The 14728-nt window shown below is 37.5% G+C and overlaps 1 protein-coding gene across 3 annotated transcripts in view; it reads left to right on the top strand.

The window, feature by feature from the left end:
* The first annotated feature begins 266 nt into the window (after nt 1-266).
* Nucleotides 267-14728, top strand: part of LOC108236822 (probable G-protein coupled receptor 153) — a 28833-nt gene continuing 14371 nt past the window's right edge. Inside the window, exons 1-3 of one of the 3 annotated variants that reach the window (XM_037977043.1) lie at nt 267-464; nt 594-728; nt 13528-14158. In XM_037977043.1, coding sequence (XP_037832971.1) covers nt 13785-14158 — 374 coding nt within the window. In that variant the 5' untranslated portion in view covers nt 267-464; nt 594-728; nt 13528-13784. Of the gene's footprint in view, nt 729-6537; nt 6635-13527; nt 14159-14728 lie in introns of all 3 variants that reach the window. The other 2 variants (XM_037977044.1, XM_017417814.2) reach the window with 2 other exon arrangements.

Genomic DNA, 14728 nt, shown 5'->3' with positions numbered 1-14728 from the left:
CTGTTGAAAGATTTATTTTCTGGCGGATTTGAAGACTCAGTATAAATCTGCTGTTGTCTTTGACTGTGGCAAATGAGGTTCATTTTTATTCACACAAATGAGGATTTTTCTTCTTTTTTTTCTCCCCCCTTCATGTTTGTTCAAACGCCGCAGTGTCTTTGTGTTTCTGTTCAAAGCAGGAATGAAACGGGCAGAGGCAGCTGAAGCTCAGTTTTTTTTCCTCTATGAATTATTCCTTATTGCGGTACACTCCCACGGCCACGGCGCGTCTGCCGCACGGACGCGCGGAGCGAGTCGCGGGAGCGCGCGCCCATCATGCCTCCATCCACCGCTCGCCTCGCTCGCGTCGGAGACTGAGATGACAATCTCGTCTTTTTTCGCTCCTTTCAATTAGCTCATCCGCCTTGACTGTAGGAGCAACTACCATTTTTTTACCCCCGCCTAACTCAGATAAACCCAAACAGGTCGATAAATTCTCATTTTTCTCCTTGAATGAAACAAAAAAATAAAAAAGGAGGGGGAGGCAACAAGAAGAGGAGTAACTACAGCTGATGTGGTGAGGTGTTTAAAGGGCTCACCCTTTTATTTTGTAGGTCATTCCCTTAACTTGGTGCTGTCGACACTCTTCGTCGGGGGGATTTAAATGCAGGAAAGACACTTTAAGGGGACTTCAGACGACCGCCTCTCGTTCCGTGGGGGGAAAATGAGCCTCTAGAAGCTTAAAAAAGGTAAGATTTTACACCAGACTCAGCGGCGATTAGCTTGCTAATTCATAATAAATGCGAGACAAACAAAAGGGCTTCATTTAAACGGGGGCTGCCCTGCTCCACAGATCAGCTGATTCTGGAAAAAAGTAGATTTATTGTGGCCGCGCGCTGACCTATATCAGATGGCAGGAGATATGGATCGAGAAGTGGCCTTATTAAAAGACAAATGACACGTATTACAACACTGTAGATGTTCAGGCAGGAATCTGTGTGCTGTAAGGCTGGTAATTACTCTGAGGAAGCTGTATTGACAGAGCACCCAGCAATAAAAGACAAGTAACCTAGATACTGTAGTGTTCTTATTGACTAAACTGACATGGGGGGAAAATAGCCTCCTGAGCATGCTGTAGTCACAATAGTGATTAGGCTTCAAGTAGAACATGTCAAATCTATTTTGGAAAGGTGTTACTTTTAGTTTGATTGGCACCCCTTTATCAGGTTATGTGCTAATTGAAGATATAAGAGTTCTCTGTCTTGAAGTCCTCACTTGGATTTTGGTAAAAAAAAAAAAAAAGGACCCAAAGTGTCAGAGCATGTCTCCCTGTTGTGTGTTTGCTGCATCCACAGCATCATTTTTTAAATTATTATTGTATTTTCACATCAGAGTGACAGATAACGCAAGCAGGCACTTTATCTTCAGCTTATGTTCGATGCACTTCCCGTCAGAAAAGTCAAAACAGATGCAGTGAGTAATAACAATAAAAAAAAAGTAGGTGACATGTGGTTTCAGGTCAGAAAGCAGGCACCGAAGCCAGCGATGGCTTTCGCTGCTCGACACCGTGGCCTGTGTGTGACAGTTGCTGCTACACCACGAAGCCTCAAAACATCTCAGTGTTTCGCAGGGCAAATGTGACATTTTGTTTGTCACACGTTTGGCTCTGTCATTTTGTGATCGTGTTAGTCTGCATTCGCACTGTTCTATTTTTCACTCACCAGCAGCACATTGACTGCCTTCATCTGGACCGAATTATATTAGATCTCAAAAATGACACAGAGATGGTGTTAAACTTGGTTGTTGTTTTTTTTTTGAAGACTCAATACTTTTATGCTAACTTCAAATGAGGTCTAATGCATGTCATCTAAACTACATACTGGCTGCTAAAACAACATAAAATGCCCAGTGATCCACTTACAGTCATAGCTGTAGGCAGCTGATAAACAAGAAGAAAGCTTCTAGGGTTGCATTTATGATGGAAAGTTCAGCCACTCAATCTGTGACAAGCTGGTCCTGAAAATAGGAAAAGCACTTTAAGGTGTTTTTGGGGACATAAAACATAATGAAATCTGCTTATTTTAAATTATTTTGCACTCTTTTAAGTGCGTTTGTAGTCAAGTATCGTCTATAGGCTGAGCGCGCCAACACTACTGATACTGTTTGGTAGTTATTGCTACTTTGTATCACTAGAAAAAGGAGTTCAATGAAAAATCTCTGGAAATCAGTTGATATATGGAAGTTTGCTGTTTTCTAATTACTGCACGTAGTACTTAAGATAATGATGTAAAGCTTGGCATAGAAAGCAGACAGCCGGAAAGATCAACAAGCTGAAATGTGATCAGTGTGTATCTGAAGCATTTTTTTTTAGACGTGTCTGAGTGCTTACTCTGGTGCTTTAATTTAATTATCTTTGATGGCGATCTTTATTTGTCACTGTTAACAAAGCACGAGTCCGGCCTGAATGCAGTCAAATGAACAGAACTTTGTTTTTTTAAGAATAACCTCCAGTTTATGTAAACATTAAAAGAGAGCAACTTTGTTTTGCAACTCATTTGTTTTCCTGTTAATAAGTAGATCCAATACCTGACCTGTTTTTCCCCATAAAATCTGACCCACTTAAATGTGACAATGCTGTGCTCAAATTTGAGCTGAAGCAAACCAAGCTGGACACGCAAATAAAAGAGTAGTTGGAGACTGTAAAACCAGGGATAATGAAAGTATTTCTAGAGTTTACTAAAAATATTGTTACTAATAAAAAAAGAAAGAAAAATAAATTCATCGCAGGTAAAACAGCAATCAGAGTTCTTTAGCTCTTATCTTTTTTCCATGAGCTTAAACATGTAAAACCTGCTTTTTCAGCCGATTTGATCAGTCGTTAATAGGCTTCACATAGCTACAGTATGTCTGGATTTCTAATGTGAAATCTTGTTACTGTGACATGTTCCAAAAACCCAGACTTTTCAAGCATTTAGTTATTATTCCTCACTTTATCATGCACCGCTCAGCCTTGCACAAATGGCAAAAACTTTTTATGCTGAGATTTTTGCTGTCCCAACACTTTCTAGGTATTTCTGAAAAAGCCACGAGGAGCGTAAATGTTGACAACACTTACAGGTACTATATGTCTGGAGGACCAAATCATGCTGCTTTAACAAAGTTCTTATTGTTGTATATTTCATGTTTGAAAGGGGCTTGAATGCAAAATAATTAGCCAACACTTTCTTTGCCTTTTTAATTTTACCTGCAAACTAATTCATACATTTTGTTTCTGAAAGCAGATTTGCATTAAATGCCCTGTTGGTCTAGTTTTTAATCTACTGTGAAGAAAAGACAATAACAGTTTTAACAACTGCACTGAAAAAGGCAATTGAACTTCTTCATCCAGTCACTTCAGTTCATCCTGCTAACATTATCATGTTCTGGATCACTAAGAATCTACAACAGTATATGCACATAATATTAAACTATAACTTGGACAGGAACGATGGGGGGAGAGAGAGAGAGCAATCACACTCTAATCATCGGTTCATACTACATTTTTCACTTTTTTTGATGACTGGAGCTGGTTCAGTTTCAGGGGTTTCTTTTAGCAACTTTAGAAGAGCAAAGCTGACACAAGGGCTCAAATCTGGTTAGAGAGCAGGCTGCCAACTTACTCTGCCACCCTGCTGTGCATTAGTGAAATGCTGTGATTAAACGGAAGGGGCATCTGCTCATAACATGTTATTGTTGTTGTTGGAGTCCTTAAGTATGCGCACTTGCATATTTGCTGTCTGTTGTCATTTGTTGTAAGCGTGCACCTTACAATGACGGCCCCAAAGGTGAGTTACTCCCATGAAAAGATCGTTGTATAATACGATCTCGTTGTCTTATAAAAACACAGAGTACACGTGTCTGTAAAACACATTTATTTCTAGTCTCTGAGTCACATTTCAACGTCCAGCCTCCAGGCCTTTTCTAATAAAAACATAACAGTATAATTGTCATTATTTGTGATGAGTGTGACTTAGCAAAGTTAATTTACTCTAATGAGCTTCTATGACTTAAATATATTGTTGCAAACAAATTAAATGACTCAGATATTTGAAAATCAATAATGGTATTACATATTTTCTACTACAGTGCATGCCTGAAGCATTTAGGGTAAGTTTGGAGACTGAATGAATGCCTTGAACACTTGGTGGGTTCTTGGAGCTCTTTCTAATCAGAGTGTTGCTGCTGGGGAGGAATGACTGCTCTAAAATGTTTAAGTACAAGGCCAAGTGGAAAAAGAGATGATGTTTTCCAAGTAAAACACTGTTATAAAAAGAAGAGCAGTTTTCCTTACTTTACCTGTCAGTAGTCGTGATGTTGTGACTGATTAGTTTGTGTTTCTGTTTTGTTTTTAATGATAAAACCTTTAGTTTTTTTGTTGTTATGAGTTAACTGTCATCTACTGTAGCATCCCTGCCACTTATGACCAAAAAATGCATTTTAAACTTTGCTCTTACCAACGAAAGAAAGCTTCTCAACTTTTATAACTGATATGGGTGCTGGTTTAAGCAAAGAATAAGGTCAACAAAAAAAACAAGCTTCAAACTGGTTTGATTTTCTAGTCCAAAAGCAACCGCAGAGCCACGTCATGTAAACGTCTCTTTTTGTGTATCATCTGAGCTTTCCATTAGTTTTGAACTTGTATAGAGGACCCCAGAGCAGTGAAATAGTTTTCTGCACAAAACAGAGATTTTTCTCAGTATCCCAGCAAACCACTATTTCTATCATGCCAACAGTTTAAATAAAAAAAAAAACATTTGGTGTTTGTGAACACTCTTTGCAAAGCCTACCAGCATCTTTGATTGCTATTTGGTAGTTATCTATGGCGCGTCAAGATGAATCTATTCACGCTGTTTCAGTAAGGATCGGCAACTGCCAGCTGGTGACATTAAAACACCTGCAAATGTTTAAACACTTTGCACAAATTCAGCTGAAAACAGTGACTGTGAATGCCGCTCCGCGCAGTTAATTGGTCAGCATCAGCAATATTCATAAAGATGGAAGTAACACCGAGTTCTTGTTTTTTTTCTGCTCCTTTGACTTCAGTGCTGAAGCTACTTTTTTCACAGTTCTCTCTTGAATGAAGCGGATGAGAGGAGACGCTGGATTTAAATCAGGCACTCAGAACATTTATCAGGAATGGTTGGTCGTTTTTTGGCCCGGTAAAGAGCAGCTTTTCTTGGCTGGAGTGAATGTTTTGGTTGAAACACATGAGTTGGACAGTAGCTTTACGCCAACATTGGACACACTTTGGTAGAAAAAGTTAAATGATAACATACAGTATATTTGGAGTTCTTGAGTAATTTATTTAAATAGCTTTCATTTTTCCAGTGATCCTGCTAGAAATAGACCAGTTAATTGCTCTACCAATTTTAATTGGCCAATATAAAATCAGCAATCCACCATAAGGAACAAGCCAACTGTTTATAAATATAGGCCCTGTAACACTTGTATTGAGAAACAATTTCTATTTCTTCATTGTTCATTTGTTTCAAAGCGTAAGTAAGTTTTACTCTTTCCTTTGTTTATGTTTTATACATGAAATAACAGAGTAACAAAATGCTTACAGAAAAAAGCAGCAGTCAGAGGGAAATATAAAATTACTATTTGAGTGCAGTTGTAAGTTAGTTTGTATTTCTTGATTTCCTGTTGAATGTTTCTTTAAATGGTAAATGGCTTGCACTTATATAGCGCTTTATCTAGTCCAAGGACCCCTTTAAAGGCTAATGCAGTTGATATGTAACATACAAAATAGGACATTAAGTCTGTTGAAGCAGAATCTGGGCCGTGGTTGAAGTTTACTAACATTTTATCTCATAAACGGGTGATAAGGGCATGTCATACTGTATATTGGTGATACTGTAATCTAATAGGTTTTTACTACGAGCAAAAAGCCAAATATTTTATCATAAATAATAAATATTATATTTGCAGCTGAACAGGTCATCACTTGCTAATTTCTACATTTTGTAGTACCTTATGATTATTTGTGCTATGATGTGAAACTAATTTTGAACACACTTTAGTGAGTAGATTAGGGATTTAATGTCTCGGCCAGCCATTCAAATCAAGCTACCTCCAATAAAGTTGATGGACAGTTAAGTAATTAGGTCATAAAGTGGATAAGGGCTTCTGGCAATAATGAATTACTTTACTCATCCTTTTTTTTGCACTGTTGTGAGTTTATGTTTACCATACAGTAAGGAAAAATGTTTAAACAAAAAGTGACGTTGGAGGATTTTAGATTTCCCAATAATCTTTCCCTTCCTTTTATTCTTCCTTTTATTTTACAATACTAAACTTAAAGGCCTTGAGAGATTAAAAAGTGTTAGTGGTTCTTTTTTTTAATTTAAAATAAGCCGATTGCATATTTTAATCTCTCTGCAACAGGACAGTAAGCTAAAGTCATTCCTGTTGGTGATTTGTCATAGAAAACAGGAATCTATCTGGGCCTCTCATTGATAAATAGATAACGAGCTCTTAATGTAGATGAGTAAGATGGATTGTGTTCTTGTCTCTCAGGGTCAACCCAATCCTTCATGTGCTGAGGGAGAGCTCTTCACCTGGACAGAGTCAATGATGGAACTACTGCTGAAAAGTTTCAAATAAACAGCAAAGTGTTAGTTTCAAGGTTTTCTGTCCTGTTTTATATGTATCATTTATGTGATCCAATAAATGATATTATTGTGTTTTTTTATGAATCATTATTTTTCATCAGAACTACCTTGTTTTATGATACAGATAGTTTGATCCTATGGATTTCAAAAGATTAGGGTTAGGGTTATGGCCATGTCGCTGTAATTTTTTTTTTTGTTGTTTTGGTTTTTCAAAAATGTAGCATGTTTCCTTTTAGTTCATTATTTTCAATCTAAATGATCTAATTCAGTTAGTATTCCTTATCACTTTGCTCTGCCTCCCCCAAAATGCTCCATTATTCACACCATGGGCCTGTAGTAGAACTGTCTGTCCATACAAATGGTGAGATTTTTAGTGGCTCAATTCAAATAGAGTTTTATGAGTGTTAAAGTGAATGTAATGTATTATACAATATAATCACCTAAACACAACTGAGCTACTGGCAAACTTGAAATTTTGAATTAAATCCCTATACCCTCAATATAATTGTCAGGATTTGGGGTTTTGTTTGTTTGGTTCTTCGAGTTTCTTTAGGGTTTATTGTTTCTTTTAATTTATTTTGGTTTAGTCCTTGTTCATGTTGTCTTTGTTTCTTGTCTTTTTCCACTTGTCCTCAGTCAGCACTTGTTTACCTGCCACGCCCATCTCCACCTGCCTGCAATTGTAATCACTCACCTGTGCCCACTTCCCATATTATCCTCTGTCTTTAAAACCCGGTCATCTCCTCCCCTTCTTGCTGGTTCATTTTGTTGTGTTTGTCTTGTCATGTCATAGTTGTCTTGCTCTGGGCTTTGTTCTCTGGATTTAGTTTTTGTTTTGTCATGCTGCCACGTCAGCTTTTTGTTTATTTATTTTAATAAATTAATTTCTTCAAAGATGAGTTTGCACTCTGGGTTTGCCTCTCCTTCTGCCCAATCTGACAATAATGTCACATTGACTGGATCTACCTTGTGTAAGGAAACATCTAACTATGTTTCCTTGTTAATTTTTCTGTTCTAAGTAAAGCCCAAGTTTCTCTATAGTCCATATCCCCCTGTTTTCTCAGTTGAAGGTTCGATGATTGATACTTCCTTACTTCAGGCAGTTTCTTACAATGTTAAACCACATGTAAAACCCAGACCAAATGGATAAACCTTTTGTGTTTGTGAGGTCTTTTATAACTTTATTTATTAAATTAACATTAATTTACCTTTTAGAATTTCTTCATTGGATGTAAACTGTAATGATTGTTTTCCTTAAAGGTCACTTCGATCTTCTTGGTTTCAGATAAATTCTCTTGTGTATCTGTTTTCATCCCCCAGTCCCCGTCTTCAGCACTCCTTTCTGTATGTAATGTTATCCCTCCATGAAAACTAAGAAAATGCTTCTGGTAAGTAATTATCTGGGATGGATAGTCCACTGTGATATTTAAAAGAAAGGAATGAAGGCTTGCACACTTGCTTTTTTTTTAACCGGTCAATCTGAATGATTCTGTTGTTGTTTGGAAATTCTTAAACGCATAAATTCTAATCCGTACATTGACATTTTGACCATTTCTTTTAGAGTCACAGTTTAAAATATTTAGGATAACCCCACTGTCTGCTTAAACTGATCTTGTGCAGGAAAGAGCTCAGGCGTGAATGTTTTTAAAGGCCTTCCTGCTGACTGTACTCTCAAGGTAAATCACCTGTCATGTGTAAACATCAGAGATGTATTGTCGGATACTGAGTCTGTGCTCTGGGGAAAGCAGTAAAGCCCCTCGGAGCATAGATTTTTCCTCTGACAGCTTCAGAGATGAGTGGCTGTTTGGGGAGCAAGATCCCATTCATCAAACTCAACAGTGGGGGAGCTTATAAAAGGGGTCCACCCCCGTGGCGTACTTCAGTGTCTGATAGTTTGAAGCAAAGATATGAGGTAGCAGCTTTCATCTGTACCACACCTAACATGCTGAGCAAGATGGTGCTGGTGTGCTTGGTATTGATATCATCATGGATCCAGGAACAGGTGTCAGTACAATTACCAAGCTGATCTTCAGATATTATTTTGCTCCTTGTTTTGACAGATAAATCTGTCTTCATGCCTGCCAGTATTTGTCTGAGCACATCCTTGTGTCATTATGGGACGAGGTGAAGAAGCAAACAGTGGTTAGTGTCTTTCATTGTCTTCCAAAACATGACTCTTGTGCAGAGAGATAAATTTGTCATGCAGGGAGTAAAAGCACCACTATCTGTGACATTTGCATGTTGACAGTTCACAGAAACTGTAAAAGAAGTTCTTAATAAAAATTCACAGTTCAATTCTGTTTCCCAATCTATGGGTCTCATTTAAGATTCAGTATCTTGGTGTTAGAGAGAGAAAGTATTTTCTGCGTGTGTGAGAGGAATTGTCAGTGCTGATTTCCCTCGTGTAAGACAGATTTGGCTTGGAGGCCCGTGGGATTGAGGGTGATTGAGCTGTTAGCTCTACTATGAATAGGAAGCTCGTCAGTCAAGTGTTTTAAATAAAACCAGCACTACAACTACTACCACTGCTATTCCTGTTATACTTCTAATACTCCTTAGAGAATACCACTTCGTACTAATGCTACAGAAAAAAATATTTCTTTTTCTGTATTGCAACTTGTGTTCAAGCCTTTTCTTTTTGAGTTCTATGGGTTAAATATATATCCAGGATAACTGAATAAATAAAGAAACACAGGATTTGTATTTGTTTGATATGCTGTCGTTCAAATGATAAATTCAAATAAATTAAAACAATATTAAAATATATTAAGGTGCATTAGATAATCTTAAGATCTTTAGGAACAAAATAATTTTTTAATTTGATTTTATTTAAACAGCTCAAACTATAGTCAGTCATTAAAGCTTAGAATGAATAAAAATAAAAAAGGGATCTACCACCTATGGTTTTTCAGTTCTTCTCACAGTGTCACTCTCTGTACAGACATTAAAAACAAGTAAACATTCTGAGATAACCATGTTAAGGCACAGAATTTTTTTTTTAACCAAAGGTTTGTTGTGTTATCTCTCATGATTTACCCTAAAGTAACTTCTTTAAGTTTGTTTTCTGTTCTGCTTTTCTTTACCTATTTTGGAAAGGTTGTTTGTTTTTATTTATTCTGTTATCACGAAAAATATGACATTTTTATTATGGAGCTCAGAGTTGATTAAGTAATTTCTTATTTAGTATCTCAAGGTTCTCCAGGCAGCATCTCAAAATATCAGATGCTATTTTTGCTTTTACTGAACAAGCCAACAAAATCAATCCCTTCACTGTAATGGATATGCTTTCTCTGATTAAGTTAGCCCCATAGCTGTAGGGACAGGCAACGTACAAAAAGACAAAATAAATGTATTTTCTGTAAATATAAATTGGATGTCATCTTTAATCTGTTTTGCTCAAAATTAACATAGAAAATCAAAGAATATTCTGTTTTCCAAGATGCAGTGCACCTGATTTTTTAAACTTATGCTTTTAAACTGTTTAATATTATTCTTTGTTGAGTTTTTCAATCATTTTTCTTGTTGTAACAAGTCATGTCTAGTCAAAGAAACTTTATGAAAAAACTAATTTGTCAATAAAACATTGTATTGATATTGTAAAATTGCTGCATGAAGGCTGAACTATCTTCTTTCGTTACCTCAGATTCCCCATTGGCCCTTAATCTGAAGTCCTGATGGGTAATTATTAACATAATCCAGAATAGGACACTCCTTCAAAAAGCCAGTGTGTCACCAATTGCTATTGTTTTTTTTGTTTTTTTTTAAATGAATATGCATGATAAATTTTGCCAGAGTTTCAAGGTAACTAGGTAAGAAGCCTGGAACAAGCATTGATATAAAAAGTTATTTTTACAGTTATTAAGAAGATTGCAAACAAAAAATATTAAGATTTTGTTTGAAGGGTTAGATGTCAGAGAGAAAGCAGGCATCGTACCAGTTTCAGTGATCATTTTCTGTGTTTTTCCCACCAGTGCACATATAAAAATGAGCTCCTGGGCTGCTTTTATGTAGGACGCACCTTTAAAAGAAACGGTCAGGATGACAGTAAAAGATCAGATGGAGAGGAAGGGGAAATGTACCCAACAGAGAAAACTCAGTTGGGATTTTATTGTCAGCAGCTGGATGTGATAAGGAGGTTTTTTTATTCTGGGTCCAGGACCTGAATGGACATCAAACTGGGATTCTGATGGGTTTTTGGTTACAAATACTTCTTGGTCTGTTCTTCTGTCGTTAAAATGGTTCTCATTATTATCAGCCTTACACCTTCAATGCTTAAATCTTATTTCTTTTACACTATTGCTTTGACTTAGCAGTCTTTCCTGTATTAGTCTTTGTTGCATAAAGATAAAATAAGATAAGATAAAATAAGATAAGATAAAACTTTATTGATCCCACAATGGGGAAATTTGCAACAACAACAAAAATCAACAATTTACTGTATTCTCTTATGGCATGTGTTGAACTGGATTTGATTCGAGGTGTGACACTGCTGCAATGCTTACTGTTTGATTCAGCTCAGTCCTCTGTTGCTGAGACTACACAAACCACCTGCACATTCCTCAATCAAAGCTACAAATTGTGCTTTTTATATCTCAGACTGTTTTTTAAGACTCTAAATGCATTCTGTTGCTTCATACTTTATGATGCAATATTTGCTCAGGTAATGTTTTTACCTTATAGTTACTGTTGTGCTGATGAGTGAATCTGTGACAAAACAGCAGGGGAATGAAATTGCACAGTTGGCTGCTTTCATATAATTTTTCTTTCTTTAGCCAGCAGAGTGTGGGCTGTGTGTGTGCTGACAGGACCATCTCCTGTGTCTTCTGGTCGAACTGTTCCAAAGACAACACAGATACTCGTTTAAACAGGTCTAGGTGACATTTAGTGTGCCATTGTAGAGAAGAGTGAGACGGAGAATTAGATCAGTGCAAGTATGAGCAGGGCGATGGTGACGCAGTTCATGTCCTTTTCAGTGTTTCATTCTCGAGGGTCCTGCCTACAGCACATGAGTGTTTGGACAAGCCAAAAGACAGGAAGTGGATGTGACAACAGGCTCCAGCTGTGCCAAGCACTTTCCTCTGCACTGTGGGGGAACCGATGGTGATGATTGTTCTGAGCTGTGATGTGCTGGAAATGATCCCTAAATGGTTTTATTTTGTGTTCTTTTGATAGCTTTTGATCAATTATGTCACCAGTTAGATTAGGAATTATTAATTAGTCGAAAACTGTCCAGATGTAAGTTAAATTGTTTATTTTCTAACCTTCAGTTTATGTTGATAAGTTAAAAGTGAAAAATGATTTTAACAGAAGCTAAAACAGCATAAAGGTTGTGCTTTACTTAGTTAATGGCTTGATGGCTGAATAGGGAAATCCTTGTTCATTCTAAGTAGTGGTTGTTTAAGTGATTGTTCTAATTGTGTGAACAGATGTGCTTCTTCACCTTCAAGTGGATTTTAATTAAACAATATTTCCATGATAGCACATACAGATGTGTTCCTTCTTTTTGCTCCTATACCAGCTCAGCATCCACTTTCAAGTGTTATTTTCTTGTTTAGTGTCTTGTTTGTCTGTTGAGACATCCTTCAGCAGCCATGTAACAATAAAAATAAAGCTTTTGTCAGACTGTGACACACATCTCACCTGATATCTCATCCATTGCTGGAGCTATGTGAGCCCAAGATACAAGACTTTAAGGTGGAAAAAAGCCTGACTGGATGTTTTTAAATTTGTTGTTTTCAATGCCACTGAAGATGAGCTGCTGTATAAAGATATTATTTTAAGTATATTAAGTTTGGAGGCTTTAGAAAAAAAAAGTTCTGGAAACACTCTTCCACTGATATTTTGACTTATTTTGCTTTTGTATTTATTGGTAATGTTAACAATGATGTTGTTTCAGATTTTTAGCATTAAAATAGGCTGTATGTTTTTATTCATTGTTATAATTTTTATTCATTATATATCTTCTTGTTTTCTGTGTTCTTACTGTCAAGTGTTATATAACTTATGAATAACTGCGACTAAGACAAATGTTTGGACTCAGTTATGTGATCCAGTTTCTTGCATGACTGTCGCTCTGTGGTATTCTCTTTCATTAGGCATGCGACATTTGTGACAAAGGTGCTTCTGCCTGATTACTGTTAAACTGATGAATAAAACAGGGATTAATAACAGTGAAAAACACTGAGATTAGCAGAACCTTATTAATTATCTGGTAATGGATCTGTGATGTAAACTGAGGGAGGCACAGGCACATTCTGACAATATGATAACCTTGAGCAAAAACACCATGTTTTTTTTTTTTTACAATATTGTTGCATAAAAAACATGCAGTATTTAAAAATAAAAATACTGTTAATACTACTGCTGCTCAAAAATATCACATCTTCATGATATATTCAAACACCAGAGAGCCAGAAAAAGTACTTGTGCAGATTGTTCTTTGCTGTAAAATATTGGGAGCTTGATAATTAGCCAGGTTATTTGTCCTGGTAGCAGTCTGCACATTTTACTGGTACAGCATTACTTTAGAAAGAGTGATGGGTGGTGCTCCTCTGGTAGCTAAGCCATGAACTTCTGTGCTTTTTGCTACCTGTAAATTTTCCAAACAGCTGATTTTGTCGTTTTTATGAGGCAAGGGTTTTAGTGGGTTTCTGCTCCTGTTAGCTCACAGCAACAGGTGAGGGAGAGGCAGAGCAACCTGAGAGATCTCTGCACTGTCTGTGACGAGTCACTAAAAACAGTTTAAACTGCTGGAACAGTCTGATGGAAAACCTGGTATACCTTGATACTGGAAAGCAGCTCATGCCTTGTATGAAGAGGTATTGTTTTCAGTTTACTGGCATTGTCGTTCCTCTGACTCTTAGCTGTATTTCTCCCTTTCTCTCTCTCTCTCTAGCATCACGCCTGTAAGAGAACTGGCTCACCTCTGCCATTCTTCTCCTCTTACATCCCACTGTGTCGCACCAAAACCACGTGCATCCTCTGCTCTTCTCAACCCATGGAGAGTGCACGCCCACCCAGATAGGATGCCTGCCTCGCTCGACGCCCTGCATCCCCTCCTGCCCATCACCACCACCTCCTTCTCCTTACGTGTACCTGCTCTTGCCAACACTTCCTTGCGGCACTCCACGCTGTGCCCTGCTCCGCGACAACATGGTGGATGAGGTAACCACCATGAAGGATGATGTCATCAATGCCAACACGCTGGCTTGGCTGGTCTGCTCGGGCGTGTCCATTCTGGCCAACACTTGGAGCATCCTTAGCGTCAGCGCGAAGCAGAAAAAGTGGAAGCCACTGGAGTTCCTCATCTGCACCCTGGCAGGGACACACATTCTGAACATGGCCATCCCCATCACCATGTATTGTGTCATAACACTGCGGCGCCAGCACTCCAACTACGAATGGAATGAGGGTCTGTGCAAGGTGTTTGTGTCTACCTTCTATACACTAACACTGGTCACCTGCTTCTCCGTCACCTCACTCTCCTATCACCGCATGTGGATGGTGCGCTGGCCTGTAAACTACAGGTATGACATCTGGTTTTGATTTTACATAACTGCTATAATTGTCCCATCATGATTGCAAATTAAGTAATTCCATCTTTAATGAATTATTTTATCCAAACAGAAAGTTGATACATAGTGATATTAAGCCAGAAATTATGTTTATTACTTCCCACTGAAGGCAAAGTTTCAAGAATGTCTTTGCTTGTGTCTTTGTGAGCGTGTGTGTTTCTGTGTCTGTACCATTAGTATAATATCTCATGAACCACTGGACAGACTTTAATGGAATTCTCAGAAAGTAATTATTTGAAGTACAGCTACAATTGATTGCTTTTGTTTAAAACGCTGGCCTTAAAGGCAGTGGGCAATATGCAATAATTCAAGGAATGCTAGGCCTTTAATTAAGATAATTCAAATCAAAATAATTTTTTGCCTGTGTCCATCATATAAAAAAATTATAATTTCACAGAAACACAAAAACTCTTGTTCTCACTGGGAACATTTATTATTGGAAGCATTCTCTGCTGAAGAAATGGTTGCTATGAAAACTATCGGCAGTATGTTCTTGGAAAATCTCCAGACACCAAAAGAGAA

This window comes from Kryptolebias marmoratus, linkage group LG8, assembly GCF_001649575.2.
Source record: "Kryptolebias marmoratus isolate JLee-2015 linkage group LG8, ASM164957v2, whole genome shotgun sequence".
NCBI lineage: Eukaryota > Metazoa > Chordata > Actinopteri > Cyprinodontiformes > Rivulidae > Kryptolebias > Kryptolebias marmoratus.
The sequence above is the reverse complement of the archived record's forward strand: the minus strand, read 5'-3'. Positions and strand labels throughout refer to the sequence as shown.